Source organism: Emys orbicularis, chromosome 2 (genome assembly GCF_028017835.1).
Source record: "Emys orbicularis isolate rEmyOrb1 chromosome 2, rEmyOrb1.hap1, whole genome shotgun sequence".
Classification (NCBI taxonomy): domain Eukaryota; kingdom Metazoa; phylum Chordata; order Testudines; family Emydidae; genus Emys; species Emys orbicularis.
This window is the reverse complement of record NC_088684.1, coordinates 1,033,281-1,047,973: the sequence shown is the minus strand read 5'-3', so window position 1 is coordinate 1,047,973 and position 14,693 is coordinate 1,033,281. Positions and strand designations below refer to the sequence as shown.

General features: G+C 69.2%; 1 protein-coding gene across 1 annotated transcript in view; it reads left to right on the top strand.

The window, feature by feature from the left end:
• The window catches only part of PLEC (plectin), a 72,419-nt gene that overhangs the window by 24,212 nt on the left and 33,514 nt on the right, over positions 1-14,693 (top strand). Inside the window, exons 3-9 of the mRNA XM_065398575.1 lie at positions 3,834-3,923; positions 6,786-6,863; positions 7,541-7,633; positions 9,645-9,811; positions 12,506-12,621; positions 12,822-12,928; positions 14,248-14,367. Of these exons, the coding sequence (XP_065254647.1) occupies positions 3,834-3,923; positions 6,786-6,863; positions 7,541-7,633; positions 9,645-9,811; positions 12,506-12,621; positions 12,822-12,928; positions 14,248-14,367 (771 nt within the window). The remainder of the gene's footprint in view (positions 1-3,833; positions 3,924-6,785; positions 6,864-7,540; positions 7,634-9,644; positions 9,812-12,505; positions 12,622-12,821; positions 12,929-14,247; positions 14,368-14,693) is intronic.

Genomic DNA, 14,693 nt, shown 5'->3' with positions numbered 1-14,693 from the left:
GTCACAGAGTAAGTGACCAGGAGGTGCTGTCTGCGCTGGGTCGGAGCATTGGGACACCTGGGCTGGGCAGGGGGTTCCCTAGATCGCGTCTGCAGCCCGTTCCCAGCCCCCCGGGGCACTCGCCTGGAACTCACAGGCTGCGGTGGGCAGGAGAGCAGAGTGTGCAGCCTGGGGCACTGCCCAGCACGGATTGGTAATACCCTGGCAGGAGCACGGGGAGCAGTACCTGCCTGCAGCGAGGGGAGGCGAGGGCCAGCCGTGCCCACCCCCCGCTGGGAGGACCATGCACATCCGGCGCCTGGCTCCGCTCTCCTCCTGGTGTGAGCCCCAGCCGGAGGGCTTGGGTGGGTGGGAGAAGGGGTCCCTGGCAGGGGGCAGGCAGGAGACAAGCGCTGGGCACCTGAGCGTTGGCAAGCTGGTGTGCTCTGACCAGGCAGGGGCTGAAGCCAGAGCCAGGCAGGGGGCAGTTCAGGAGGCCAGGGAGCAAGCCTCCGGAGTCTCCTGGCCCGGAAGGAGTCGCTCTGCCCCGTGCCCGCAGGCAGCCCTGTGCCCAGCCGAGCTGGCTGGCTGCCTCTCCTCCCACGGCCGTGCTGAGCGCCCAGCGCCTGCGGCCCGGCTCTGAATGGGCGATTGTGCTGCGGCCCCGTGGAGAAGGGAATGTTCCGGGTGGCGTTGATGAAGCAGGATTTCAGAGTTGTGCGGACAGCGTCCTGCTCCCCCACCCCCGCCGCAGCCAGGCGCTTGCGAAAACTGGGCTCTTCTGTGTCTTCTGCTGTGGAAAGTCGGCTCTGCCCCCCAGCAATTCAGCCAGGCCCTTCTGTTGGGCCTGGGGAAGACGGGAAGTGCCTGGCAGGCACTGGGCCCTGACTCCTGCCCGACGGGGCTGGCACCGGAGGGAGCGGCAGAAAGGGCTCCCGTCCCTCCTATCCGGGGCGAGGGGGCTGGTGGGGCAGCCCCCTCGCCCCGGATAGGAGGGACGGGAGCCCTTTCTGTTCTCATGAGTCACATCACTGTCTGCTCTGCCCTGGAGCTTGCTGAGCTCTCGGCCTCCCTGGCATCTTGTAGCAGGGAGTTCCCCAGGTCGCTTCAGTGCATGAAGGGGGATGCGCTTCCCCCAAGGAAGGGCCATTGCTCCAGCGAGGCGAAGGCTGTCACGGGGGGCACTTCTTAGGGCCTCCCTGCCTGTGCTGCCTCTCCTGCTAGGGGTGGTGCTGTTGGTCACCTCGGCCCACGGAGTGCCCCTGTCTCTCTCGTCCCTCAGCAGGTCTGTGCGGCGTGTGCCGAGCTCTCAGGGCTGTTTCACCCCCATCTGGAGGTGCTGCCACAGCTGCACATGTAACTGCTAATGCCCGGCCCGGCCGAGCGCAGGGACATGGCCCCGGCCCCGTATCTAACCAGTAACGCCCGGCCCGGCCGAGCGCAGGGACATGGCCCCGGCCCCGTATCTAACCAGTAACGGCCGGCCCGGCCGAGCGCAGGGACATGGCCCCGTATCTAACCAGTAACGCCCAGCCCGGCCAAGCACAGGGACATGGCTCCGTATCTAACCAGTAACGCCTGGCCCGGCCGAGCGCAGGGACATGGCCCCAGCCCCGGATCTAACCAGTAACGCCCAGCCCGGCCGAGCACAGGGACATGGCCCCGTATCTAACCAGTAACGCCTGGCCCGGCCAAGCGCAGGGACATGGCCCCAGCCCCGGATCTAACCAGTAACGCCCAGCCCGGCCGAGCACAGGGACATGGCCCCGTATCTAACCAGTAACGCCCAGCCCGGCCGAGCGCAGGGATATGGCCCCGTATCTAACCAGTAACGCCCGGCCCGGCCGAGCGCAGGGCCCTGGCCCCGCGTGTAACCAGTAACGCCCGGCCGAGCACAGGGACACAGCCACAGACCCACACAGCGCAGGGACACAGCCCCGGCCCCGCACAGTGCAGGGACATGCCGCCTCTCAGCACCAGCCTTGGCTCCGGCACCACGAGCCAGGCCCGGCTCCCGAGAGCAGCACACGCTGGAGCCCGCCCGCCCTGCCCCCACACGCGTGTCTGGCCACGCACATGCTCGTGTGCCTGCCTGCACTGGCCCCGTGCCAGGCCTGTAATCCCTGCCCCCGCACTCGGTGCACTCAGCTCCCGGGGGCAGGGCCTGTCCTGGCTGGGGAGCATCCGGCACACCCCAAACGGGCGCAGACAGCCAGTCCTGGCGACGTGGCCAGGGCCCTGGGCTAACTGCACAGGCAGAACGCAGGGCGGCCCATGGGGGGCAGCACATGGGGCCAGGCGGGCGATGGCCGGGCTGGCTGCACTGCAGGCTGTGGGGCTGGGTGGATGGGAGCTCGCTGGCCTGACCCATGTGAGGCTGGCACAAGGAGCCCCTGCTCTGTGCAGCTCTGCAGTTCCGCCGTGGGGGGAGGGGGTCTCTCTGCTTTGGCTGGGCTCCCCCTCGCTCCCAGGGGCCTGCTGGGCCGGGCTCTCCCTGTGGGCTGCACCTGGCCAAGCCGAGGGGCTCCAGGGCCACCGCCCAGAGTGGAGCATCCAGTGGGGGGGGCCCAGGATCCCTGCTGTGCTCACGGCCCCAGGGCGGGGGCAGCTGGCGGGAGCACTGGCAGCAGGCCGGGCGTCCCCACGCTGTGCCTGGGGAGCTGAACGCCGGGTCTGCGCCACCTCTCTGCTCCTAACCCCCCTCTCTCTCTCTCCCTGCCCTCCCCTCCTGCGGCAGCACTGGCGAGCAGAGGTAGGTGGCATCCGGTCCTGTGCACGGCGTGACCCACGGCATCGCGCATGGCTCCTGTCTCCCTCGCTGCTCCCCAGGCGGGGCCATGGGCTCGGGGCTGTGGGGGGCGGAGGCCATGGGCTGGCAGGGCTCGGGGCAGCGCACTACAGCACCTGGAGCCAGGCGCTCTGGCCCCAGCCTGGCCCTGCCAGCATCAGTGCAGCGGGGAAGGCGGCCAGCCCAGTCCCCAGGGTGGGTCAGGCCCTGAAACCACCAGCCTCGGGCAGTGCAGGCCCCACAGACCCCGCTAGCCCCATACAGGTTAGCGATAGGCACTTGCCAAGCCCCGCAGAATGCCCAGGCCCGCCGCGAGACGCAGCCCAGGGCCAGCGCCTGCCTGGGGACCCGGCACAGGGAGAAAGAGCAGCCGTCCAGGTGACAGGGAGAAGGATACTGAAACCAAATGGTCGCCCGCTCTCTGGAGCCTGCGCTCTGCTACCCGGTTCCCCTCCTGGCTCAAGAGCGTTCTCACCCCACGTTCTTTCCAGTGTTTCCAGCCCAGGCTGGCTGAGCCCCCGCTTTCCTGACTACCGACGCGCTGTCCCCAGGGCACCGGGTGGGGGGCGGGGGGTGTCCTCTGCTTTCTGGAAACACCCCCAGAGTTCATTGGTTTTACGCCTAGACAGGACAACCCCTGAGGCTTGCTTGTCCCTGTGTGCTCCGTTCCTGGTGACGTCACCGCTCTTGGCTCACGTTTGCCTTTGTGTGTAAAGGGGCGTCCGGTGTCTAGCTTGCGGCGCTGATGTACAGCACTCCCTTGTCTCCTGTGTGGAGGACGCGGGTTCAGGCATGTCGCCTTTGGGAACACAGTGTTCTGGTTCGGAGCCACGCCGCCTTGCATGGCACACACGTGCATTTTGCAGTGACCGTGATGACCAGTGTGACCATGGCTTTCATGTGAGCCCTTCCGTGCTGTTCTTTGGGGAACGAGTCAGATTCCTGCCCCCCTTGTCAGCTGGGTCAGGGCAGCCTGCCTGGCTCGGGGCTGGGCTGAGGGCTGGCCGGCGGCTCCATGGCTGGTGTTAGCTTTGCCCCCGGTAACGGTTCCTTTCCGTCTCCGCAGGCTCAGCGCCATGTCAGCGACCTGTACGAGGACCTGCGGGATGGCCACAACCTCATCTCGCTGCTGGAGGTGCTCTCGGGGGACACGCTGGTAGGTGGCGCCGCTGGCTTCCGGACTGCAGCTTCCGCACAGCCGCCTCTCTGCTGGCTCCCTCCTCTGCCGTCCGGTGCCCAGCACAGGGAGCCCTGTCCTGGCCGGGTCGGGGCACAGAGCAGCTTTGGGGAGGGGAGAGGCGAGTTTCTGCTCTGCGCTGCTACCCCCCATGCCTCACCCTCCTCTTTCCCCCCCGCGTCACCCCCCGCCCGGGCACGTCCTCGCCCACTGACCCATAGGCTGGGCCCCTGGCCCAGCCCAGCACCACCTCCCCCAGACCCCCGGGCCCCTTGAAGGAGGATCGGGCCCCTTGCTTCCCCGGCACACCTACCTGCTGACCCCGCATGCCCTGTGACCCCTGACCTCTTGCTTGCTGTACCTACTAGGGAAATCAGTCTGGTTCCTAGGCCCCCCCTTGCCTCCAGGGCCCCCCCGGCTCAGGCCCTGGCCTCACCCCACCCCGCGCCCGAGACTCGGTCCCCCCGGTGCATCGTGGGCTTTTAACACATTAACGTTACTTTGCTACACTGAACTTTCTGCTTCTTTGTACCTGTCTGCTGACCTCTGACCCCTGACCTCTGCCCTCTGGCCTTTGCCTCCTTTCTTTGCACTGCTCTTGCTGGCTAGCCGAGGGAGCGCGACGTGATCAGGAGCTTGCGGTTGGTGAGTGGTTCTGCCTTTGCTCTCGCACGGCTGTGCCCGGCCATGCGCCGCCCGATTGGCTGGGGAGACATGACATCATGGCAAGCCCAGCCAATCAGAGCTTTGCTAAACCTGCCGCTCGCCTGCGATTGGCTAGGCTGGTGTGACGAGCGTGCCCGGGCGTCGGGGTGCAGCAGCGGTGCGGGCACGGCGGGGGGACCCACGGGGTCCCGCTCTGGGGCCTGCAAAGCTCCTGTCGGCCGTGCCATGCAGGCCAGGCTGGGACCGGCCTGGGGGGCAGAGACCTCTCAGAGCCACGGGCTGGGGACCGGATGCGGATGGGGGGGCAGCCCAGGGGGCCTGCGGGGCCCGGGTCAGGGCAGAGGCCAACTGGAATTTCGCTTGGGGTGGGGCTCATCTCCTGTGGGCTGTACTGGGCTGGGAGTGCTGCAGGGACAGGGTGGGGGCAGCAGGGGGCGCTCTCCCCTGGCAGGCGGGGCTGGCCCCAGGGTGGTGCTAGGGGGCGCTGTGGGGCAGGGAGCGGGGCGGGGGGCTCAGCAGGGGGCGCTCTCCCCAGCAGCCAGCACTGGCCCCAGGGCGGCGCTATGGGGCGGGGGCTCAGCAGGGGGCGCTCTCCCCAGCAGGCAGGGCTGGCCCCACGGCAGCGCTAGGGGGCGCTGTGCTGCAGGGACGGGGCGGGGCTCAGCAGGCGGCGCTCTCCCCAGCAGGCAGGGCTGGCCCCACGGCAGCGCTAGGGGGCGCTGTGCTGCAGGGATGGGGCGGGGCTCAGCAGGGGGCGCTCTCCCCAGCAGGCCGTGCAGGCCCCAGTGTCCCAGCTTGGTGCTTGTGGGCAGGGGGCACTCCCCTCTGTTGGCGTGACTGCAGTGCCCCAGCAGTCGTGCGTGGTCTGACACGGAGGTCCTGGTCCCTCTTGGCCGTGCGAGCGCCAGGTCCCTTTTTGCAGGGCAGGAGGTTTACGCCCACATCCCTTGCGCTGTCCTCGGCGCCCCTTGCAGGCTCAGTGAGCGCCACGTGCTGTGTGTGGCATGACACCACTGCTGTACTCACCCCACAGGGGGCTGTGTTTCCAGGGGGTGCCATCTAGGGCTCCGGAGCTCTCGCTGCCCCCAGGCCGTGTGGGGAGGGCGCAGGAAGGCAGAGCTGGGCCCTGGCCTGCCCTGGCGCTGGAGGGTGCTGGCCGTGGGGCAGGGCTGGCCGGCTGTATCCAAGTGCCCTGGAGGAAGCTAGGAGCAGCAGCCCAGCCGTGCTCAGCACTTTCCTCGCTATTGTTTCGTTCGGCACATTTCCTCCCAGTGCCCCACGGGAGCAGCTAGTGGCCGAGGATTTCCGGGCCCAGCCCCACACCCCCTGCGCTGCCCCTTCCTTCAGGCTCCACGCCCCACAGCTCTGGCCTGCTGTTCCAGAGACAGCTAGCGAAAGGGGGTCCCTGCCAGGCAGTCCGGCTGGGCTGTGCCCCCTCTCCTGGGCACTGCCCTTGGAGCGCTGCTGCCAGGGCACCTGGAGAGGTGGTGCCCGGGCGGGTTGAGCTGCGGGCAGTTGGCTCTGTGGCCTGGTGGGACCCTGGCCCTGTGCACCAGCCTGGTTCCCCCCTGCCGGGGGCGCCGAGGCCAGCAGCCCTTCCTCTCCAGCCCCTGTCCTCTGTCCGCATGGTTTGCAAGCCCTGTGCTAACCCTGCCTGCGCCGTGAGCCCTGGTCCCGTCCTGAGCGCCTCGGCCGCGGCACCCCCACTCTGCAGCCTCGCGGCCGGGGCAGCCGGGGATCCCTGGGTGCGATTCTTCTCTGACCCCGGAGAGCGGGGCCCCGGCTTCCCCGCTGGCAATGGGCTCCCGAGGCCCAGCAGTCGAAGGGCAGGGCCCGCTCGGGCTGGGGGGTAGTGCGGGGAGAGGGGCTGAGCCTGCTCCCGCTGCGGCCCCTCGGGGTGACTGCTGGGGCATGGGGCAATGGAACGGGCGCCTGGGAGAGGGGCCAGTCAGGGCTAGCTAGGCCTGGCCGGGGGCCACTCAGCTCCCTGCCCCACCCTGGGGGAGGGGGCCTGGCACTATTGACTGGGGGCACCAGGTGTTGGGTTCCTCTTGCTCTGACTTCTCCTCGGAGCCCTGGCGCTGCCCTGCGTGGGGGGAGGAGTGCTCAGGGCACTGGGGGGGCCCTGGCGCCCCGGCTCGGCCACTCACCCCCCTGCTCCTTCTGTCTCTGCAGCCCCGCGAGAAGGGGCGAATGCGCTTCCATAAGCTGCAGAATGTGCAGATTGCCCTGGATTACCTGAAACACCGGCAGGTGAGCTGCGTCGGGGGGGGCAGGTGAGCTGCGTCGGGGGGGCAGGTGAGCTGCGTGTGGGGGGGGCAGGTGAGCTGCGTGTGGGGGGGGCAGGTGAGCTGCGTGGGGGGGGGCAGGTGAGCTGCGTGTGTATGCGGGGGGCAGGTGAGCTGCGTGTGTGGGGGGGGCAGGTGAGCTGCGTGTGTATGCGGGGGGCAGGTGAGCTGCGTGTGTGTGGGGGGGGGCAGGTGAGCTGCGTGTGTGTGGGGGGGGCAGGTGAGCTGCGTGTGTGTGTGGGGGGCAGGTGAGCTGCGTGTGTAGGGGGGGCAGGTGAGCTGCGTGTGTATGCGGGGGGCAGGTGAGCTGCGTGTGTATGCGGGGGGCAGGTGAGCTGCGTGTGTGTGGGGGGGGCAGGTGAGCTGCGTGTGTATGCGGGGGGCAGGTGAGCTGCGTGTGTGGGGGGGGCAGGTGAGCTGCGTGTGTGGGGGGGGCAGGCCAGGCCGGGGAGCAGGGGAGGGACAGGCTCCACCCTTGCTGAGCTGGGGAAGGGGTTTCCCTAGGGGCGGGGGAAGGACAGGCTCTGCCCCTGCTGAGTTGGGGGGGTCTCCCTAGGGCGTGGGGAAGGGGCAGGCCCCAGGCCTGCTGCCTGAGGAGCCCGTCGGACCCCCTGGTGTAACTGCGGCTCTGGGTGTCGGCAGGTGAAGCTGGTGAACATCCGGAACGATGACATCGCCGACGGCAACCCCAAGCTCACGCTGGGCCTCATCTGGACCATCATCCTCCACTTCCAGGTGAGCCTGGCTCCACCTGCCCCATGCGCCTACCCCGCCCCCCCCCCCCACCAGCTCCGCCCCCCCCCAGCGCCCCCTGCTGGGAGCTCCCTCCCCAGCCAGCGCCCTGCCCCCCCACAGCACCCCCTGCTGGGAAAGGCCAGGGCTGGTCGCTCTCTCTCGTTCACTGGCTGCCCTGCGGCCCAGCTCCCTTGTCCAGAGCTGGCAAGCAGGGGGCTGCTCCGGGAGGCCCTGCGGGAGTGCTGTGGGCAGGGCTGAGGGGGGAGCTGCTCTGGAGTGGGGCGAGACCCGGGGGCTCCCTGCTTCTCCCTCCCCCGGCCCGGCACGCTCTTGGAGCCAGGCGCCCTGCAGCTGGGGTGTGGCCCTGCGGGGAATGCTGGGCTCTGCCAGCCCTGGCACGGCGGGGGAGGGGAGCTGCCGGGGCGGGAACGCTGCAGCCGCAGGGGCAGCGTTTTGGAGGCTGAGTCACCTGCTCCCTGGGCCAGGCTGCTGAAGCGCGGCTTAGCCCCAGGGCGGAGCCTGGCAGCCACGGTGACTCAGACCCACGGGCCCTGGCTGGCAGCCGCGAGCTAGCCACAGTCGTTTCCTGTCCCCGCCGGTGCTGGAGCTGCCCGGTTCTCACCGACCACCTGGGAACGGCAGGAACTAGTGGAGCTGCCCCCAGCCACCGGGCACAGGGTTCCTGGCATGGCCGCCCTGCTCCATTGCACGCGGGTCCCCTCCTGCTGGGGAGCCCTGTCCTGCCTGGCCTGGAGCTGGGCCTCGCTCACTCGCTGCTCTTCCTGGCCAGGCTCTGCAGCTCCTCTGCTCATAGTCCCCGTAGAGCGCAGCCCCCAGGGCTGGGAACGGGGTGGGGCAGGGCCCGCCTTCCCCACAGGCTGCACTGGGGAGGGGGGCGGCTCAGCATGCAGAGCCCAACCAAAGGGCTCTGAACCCAGGAGTCCTGGCGTTCCAGGAGGCTGCCCGTGGGCTCCTTTCCCTGCCCGGAGCAGGAGAATGGGACCAGGCTGGGGCCCGGGCATCGGGACCTGCCGTGTGCTCTGGGGAGAGCACCGGGAGTGGAGAGATGCCAGGCAGCTGGAGGAGCAGGTGCTTCCGTCTTGCCCGCTGTCGCGGCCCAGCCTGCAGCCTCTGTCGGGGGGGCGTGTGCAGCAGACGTGTCCCTGGCTGGGGGCCAGCGAGCCCCCCTGCGGCGGGGGTGCGTGCGGAGCCGTGCTCTCGGGCTGCGGTTCAGGCGCCATTTCCGCCGGGGTTGGGAGTTTGTGCCCAGCGTGGGCGCTTGTGGTGAGCGCCAGCGACTGGAGCCTCTAACCCCCCCCCATGGGCTGCGGTCCCAAGTGAAACAGGAAGGAGGCTGCTGCGTCCTGGGGTGGGGGGTGTCACGGAGTCCCAGGCTGCTCGGGAACCCTCCTGAGTGAAGCCAGGCAGGACTCTGGTGCAGTGACTCCCGCAGGGCTCCCTTACGCCAGGGCAAGGAGCCTGCTCGGCTTCGGTGCTTCCTGGGTCTGACCTCGGAGCGTTCAGCCCCCTGTGAGCTCCCTGCGGCGAGCCCCCCTGGGTGGGACCTCCGGGGAAGCCTTGTGCACCCCCAAAGGGCCCTGCCCCCCACTCCGCAGGCAGTAGTGACTCTCAGAAGGGTTATTAGTCGACAGGAATACAGCGTAGGACAGAGCTTGTTAGCACAGAAATCGGAGACCGACTCCTCCCAGCTGCCTGGCCTCCCTCGGCCCCACTGCCCCTCCTCCCTCCTTTGTCTCTTTCCCAGGCTAGCAGGTCACGCCTGCCCGCTCAGGGTCTCTGCAATGGTCACACCCTTTTCCCACCACCCAGAGACTTGAGTAACACAGAAGGGAAACTGAGGCAGACACAGTATTCAGAGAAAACATTAAGAACATTCCCACTTCGTCCCAGGGTGTCCTTGGGCCGGGGGGTGGAGGAGGCCCCAGTGGGGCACTGGGCAGGGGCTCCGCAGGGCCAGGGTGGCTGGCTGACGTGCGCCCGTCCCTTCCAGATCTCGGACATCCAGGTGAGCGGGCAGTCCGAGGACATGACGGCCAAGGAGAAGCTGCTGCTGTGGTCACAGCGCATGGTGGAGGGCTACCAGGGCCTGCGCTGCGACAACTTCACCACCAGCTGGCGGGACGGGCGTCTCTTTAACGCCATCATCCACCATCACAAGTGAGAGGCGGGCAGGGGCTGGGCACGGCCTGCACTGGGGGTGGGGGCCGGAGGGGGGAGCAGGGACTCTCACTTGCTGGCTGGTAAGTGCATGCCCAGGGGCTGCCCCACACGCAGCTCTGCCAGCCCAGGGGTGCTGGGCTCCCTCGCTCTGGGGCTGGGGGGCAGCGGCTGCTCTGTGTGGTCTGGGCCCAACCCCCCTTGGCTGGGGCTGCCTCCCTGCGCTGGCAGAGGCTCTGCGGGACAGGGCGGCGAGGGTGCCCTGCCCCTGCTCGGCTCTGGCAGGCACCTGCCGCCCCAGGCAGCCAGTTCTGTGGGAGCGTGTCGGGACAGTGAGCTGGATAGTTCAGAGGGGTGGAGCCGGGCCGCGCCCTGTGCCAGCCCCGGAGCCGGGAACTGTTTTCCCTTCCCAGATTCCTGGGGGCCGGCGCAGCCCCCCCAGCTAGCCCCTCTCCTAGCCACCGGGGCTCCCCAGGCGAGTGACCCCAGCAGATACGCCGCAGCTGCTGCCGGGGTCCCCGAGCCACCCTGCAGTCCCCCACGGGGGGTCCCAGCGCAGTGCTGGGAGCAGTGGGCTGGGCAGGTCCAGGAGGGGGGCTCTCCAAGCAGAGTAGGGGCAGCGCGTGCAGGCAGATCACATCGGGCCAGTCTCAGCAGGATCGGGCCCATCTCACTTGCCTGCCCTTGGAGCCCCCCGCAGCCGGGCCTGGCGCTTGGGGACTGCGTTAAATGCAAAATGCCCAGACGAGTTCCAACCCATCAGCTTGTGCCAGCGTCACTGGGAGCTGGGCCAGGCAGGCGGACCCCCTCTGACCCCCGTATGCGTCGCCTGCCTGGAGCTGCCCATCCCCAGCACACGGCGCTGCCCTCGGCTGGGGGGTCTGCAGGGCACCAGGCTGGGAGCCGGGGCGGGCGGGGGGGCTGCTGGAGGCTATGTCAGCTCCCGCTTTCCTCTGTAAGTGTAACAAGTATGTGCAGGAGCCGCCCCGCCCTGGGAGAGGCAGGGGGAGAACACGGGGCTGGCAGTACAGCACAGCACAGCACAGCCGCCACTCTGTGGGAAGAGGGCAGCCCCCGACAGCGCAGCGCCAGGGCGGGCGGATCAGCCAGCGGCTCCCGGCTCCCAGCGCAGCGCCAGGGCGGGTGGATCAGCCAGCGGCTCCCGGCTCCCAGCGCAGCGCCAGGGCGGGCGGATCAGCCAGCGGCTCCCCGACAGCGCAGCGCCAGGGCAGGCGGATCAGGCAGCGGCTCCCGGCTCCCAGCGCCAGGCCAGGGCGACTCAGGCAGTGGGTCCCGGCTCCCAGCGCAGCGCCAGGGCGGGCGGATCAGCCAGCGGGTCCCGGCTCCCAGCGCAGCGCCAGGCCAGGGCGACTCAGGCAGTGGGTCCCGGCTCCCAGCGCAGCGCCAGGGCGGGTGGATCAGCCAGCGGCTCCCGGCTCCCAGCGCAGTGCCAGGGCAGGTGGATCAGCCAGCGGCTCCCGGCTCCCAGCGCAGTGAGCAGAGGAAGGCTCGGGCCCCAGCATGGAGAGGAGCTCGCGCCAGCGGGCGAAGAAGAAGCTGCAGCGCCGGGCGCTGGGCGGCTCAGCGGGGTCCCGGGCGGGGGCAGAGGAGCAGGTGGTGATGCTGTGCGAGGAGATCGCCGACCCCGCTGCGCTGGAGACCTCCAACGTCAGCAGCTCGCTGTACTCCCTCCACTCCACCCTGCGCCTCCAGGAACTGTAGGCACCGCGCCAGCCGGGGCATCGCTGCTGCGAAGACGGGGTGCAGTGGGGGGTGCTAGGGGAGCCAGGGCAAAGCCTTGACTGTCCGCGGCTGCCCCCTCCCCCCAGGCTGCACTGGCTGGGGGGCTGCAGCTGATCTGGTGGGGGGACGGGCAAAGCTTGTTCTGCTTCAGCTCACCCCCCGGGTGCATAATTCAGTTAAAGACCCGCGTTTACAGAAACCTGGGCCGGCCCCCGCCTGAGCAGGGCCCCCAGGCCGTATGGCGCAGCGGCCGTGGGGCGGGGGTAGTTGGATCTGCAGAGCTGGAGCAGATCTGCCGGCTCGGGGCAGCGTTACCTGGCTCCCGCTGCCTGCCGGGCTGTGGCTCCTGAGGGGGCCGCCAAGCCCCGGAGCCGGGGGAGCTGCCCCGTGGCAGGGCTGGGGGAGAATGACCCACGGGCACAGCTGTTGTACTGTTGTACAGGAGCCAAGCTGACGGCCGGGCAGGGAGAAGGGCAGCGCACTCTGCCCCGGAGCGTCGGGACTGGGGGGAGCTGCTGTGCTGAGCCCCGGGGGCTGGTCGGAGCTCTCCCGGCCCCACAGCCGACACCCTGCGGGGGGGAGAGGGGGAGGGGCTCAGGGGCTGCCAGCCCCTCACGTGGTGTGAGTGAGTGTCTCGTGTTTCCCTCAGGAGTGCAAGGGTTAAGTGCCGCGGCTCGCCCGCCCGCGACGGGTGCTGCCCACAGGGTTCTCCTAGCCCCGGCAGCGGGGGACGCTGGTGATGCGCTCTCTGTGGGCACAGACCTGGCCCAGCCCGCAGCTCCCACCAGACGGTGCCCCCAGGCGTCCCAGCTGCCGCAGCCCTGGCATGGCATGCGGGGGGGGGGGAGCTCCGTCGATGGGGCCCCAGAGCAGGCTCCAAGCTGGGCTTGGGGTTCGCAGTTGTGGGGATGCCCGGCCCCTGGCCCCTCACACGCTCCGTCTCTGACGCAGGCCCATGCTCATCGACATGAACAAGGTGTATCGCCAGACCAACCTGGAGAACCTGGACCAGGCCTTCACCGTGGCCGAGCGGGACTTGGGGGTGACGCGCCTGCTGGACCCTGAAGGTACGAGGTGCCTCGCACACGGCCCCTCCCTGGCATGGGGCAGCCACCCGATGGCTCTGCTCCCTGCAGGGAGCCCTTGGGTGTAGCAGCCCCTCGGCCTGGGGGTGCATCCCATGAGCACGGGGGGCAGCCCCCTGCAGGTGGAGACCCCTGGTCTGGGGCTCCCCCCACAGCCGCTCACACTCTGCCCCTCCCCCCAGATGTGGACGTGCCCCAGCCGGACGAGAAGTCCATCATCACCTACGTCTCATCGCTGTACGACGTCATGCCCCGCGTGCCTGACGTGTCAGTCGGCCTCAAGGCCAATGTGAGTATGGGGCTGTGGAGGCCAGGGGGCTTCGGGGCTGCGGCGTCTCTGGGGCTGGCCTGTGCGCAGCCTGTCGGGGTCCAGGAACCCCGCTGTGCACAGGGACAGGCTGTGAGACGCCGGCAATCCCTCTCTCCACGCTCCCTGCAGCGGGGCCCGGGCGATCTGCAGAGACCCCAGGGAACATGATGGTGCCTGAGGCTGTGGGCTGGTGCCAGAGAGGCGGGCTAAGCATAGAGCTCCCCCCAGTCCCTTGCCCAGCCCCTGACGCCACCGTTTTTGGTCTCCAGCTCAGCCGCGCTTCCCTGCAGAAGGGTGGGGGGCCCCTGTGTCATGAAGCCCCAGGATCAGCGCTAGGCCCCAGCTTGAGAGCGGTCTGGGAGGAGCCCTTCAGTGAGCCAGACCCCCGGGGGCCTCTCTCCCTGCTCAGCCTGACCCCTGGGGGTTCCAGCCCTCCTGCCCCACCCCCTCAGCTCTGCCCAGCGAGTCCAACCGAGCCAGACCCCGGGGGAGACCCGGCCACGCAGCAGGGGCTAGTGCCCCTCGCCCAGCGTTCCCAGGGACACTCAGCACTGTCACAGCCGGGTTGTTAGCTAGCTGCTCACGGCATGGGACGTGCTCAGGGGAGCCCAGGGAAACGCGGGTTAAAGCCCAGACCGGTGGGGTCAGCCCAGAGCCCACAGCCCAGCTGGGAGCCCCGTTGTTCCAGCTCTGTCTGTCTGTCTCCGTCCGACCTCCTTGGGCCTCCCAGGGGAGAGGCCAGGCTCCTTCCAGCAGCCAGCACCTCCCCGCCCACCTCACTCCTCACAGTCCTTTGTTCTCGAGCTGGGGGGTCTTTGCTCAGCCTCCCTGCAGAGGTGAGGAAACCCCTCCCCGCCCCCCCACCTTGGGTGCCAGGGGTCAGCGTCCCGGTGATTGGCTTTGCCATTGTCTTCTTGGGTCCTCCATTGATATGGGGTCAGCTGGGCCAGTCCTTTCCGGTGGCCCATCGGTGTCTGTGAGACGTCTGGGCTCAGACAGCCCAGCGACATTCATAGCCAGGTCTCTCAGCCTGCCCTGAGAACAAACAGTCCTTCCCCCTTCCCCACAGGGTAACAGTGCAGCATGTAGGGGAAACTGAGGCACACACGGGGTCATTCCGGTGGTGGGGTGATGGGCCAGTCACTGCGGTTCCCATCCAGGGGTGATTCCAGCTGAGATGGTCCCAGGGAGGCCCCGAATCCCACCCATCCATTTCTGTGCTGTCTCTGGGACCTCCCGGGGGCCGCCCAGCCCGGTGGCTGCGGGGACCCGGGGCCATGCTCTCGCCTGTCCCCTAGGAGCTGCAGCTGCGGTGGCAGGAGTACCGCGAGGTGGTGACGGCACTGCTGCAGTGGGTTCGCAATCACACCGTCATCTTCGAGGAGCGCAAGGTGCCGGGCAGCTACGAGGAGATCGAGGTGAGGGGCCCGGCCACGCAGGGGTGATTCCTGGGGACCTCTCGTCAGCCCCCAGCTCCCCAGCCCCTGAGCCGTCCGAGCTCCATCGCTACAGGTGCCCTTTGGGGCCCCCTGGTTCCCGCTGGGGCAGGAGCAGCTCACATGGCCTCTTCTGCTGCTGCCCGTCTCCCAGGCCCGGGCATGGAGAGGGAGCAGCACAGGCAGTACCTGGCCATGCTGGAGTGCCCGTCCCGGTGGGGGGCGGGCTGCACACTGAGTGGGCTGGGGGGCGCTCAGAGCCTGAGCTGGCGGGGGGCCGTGGTCTCCGAGCCACGTGTTCTGTATCA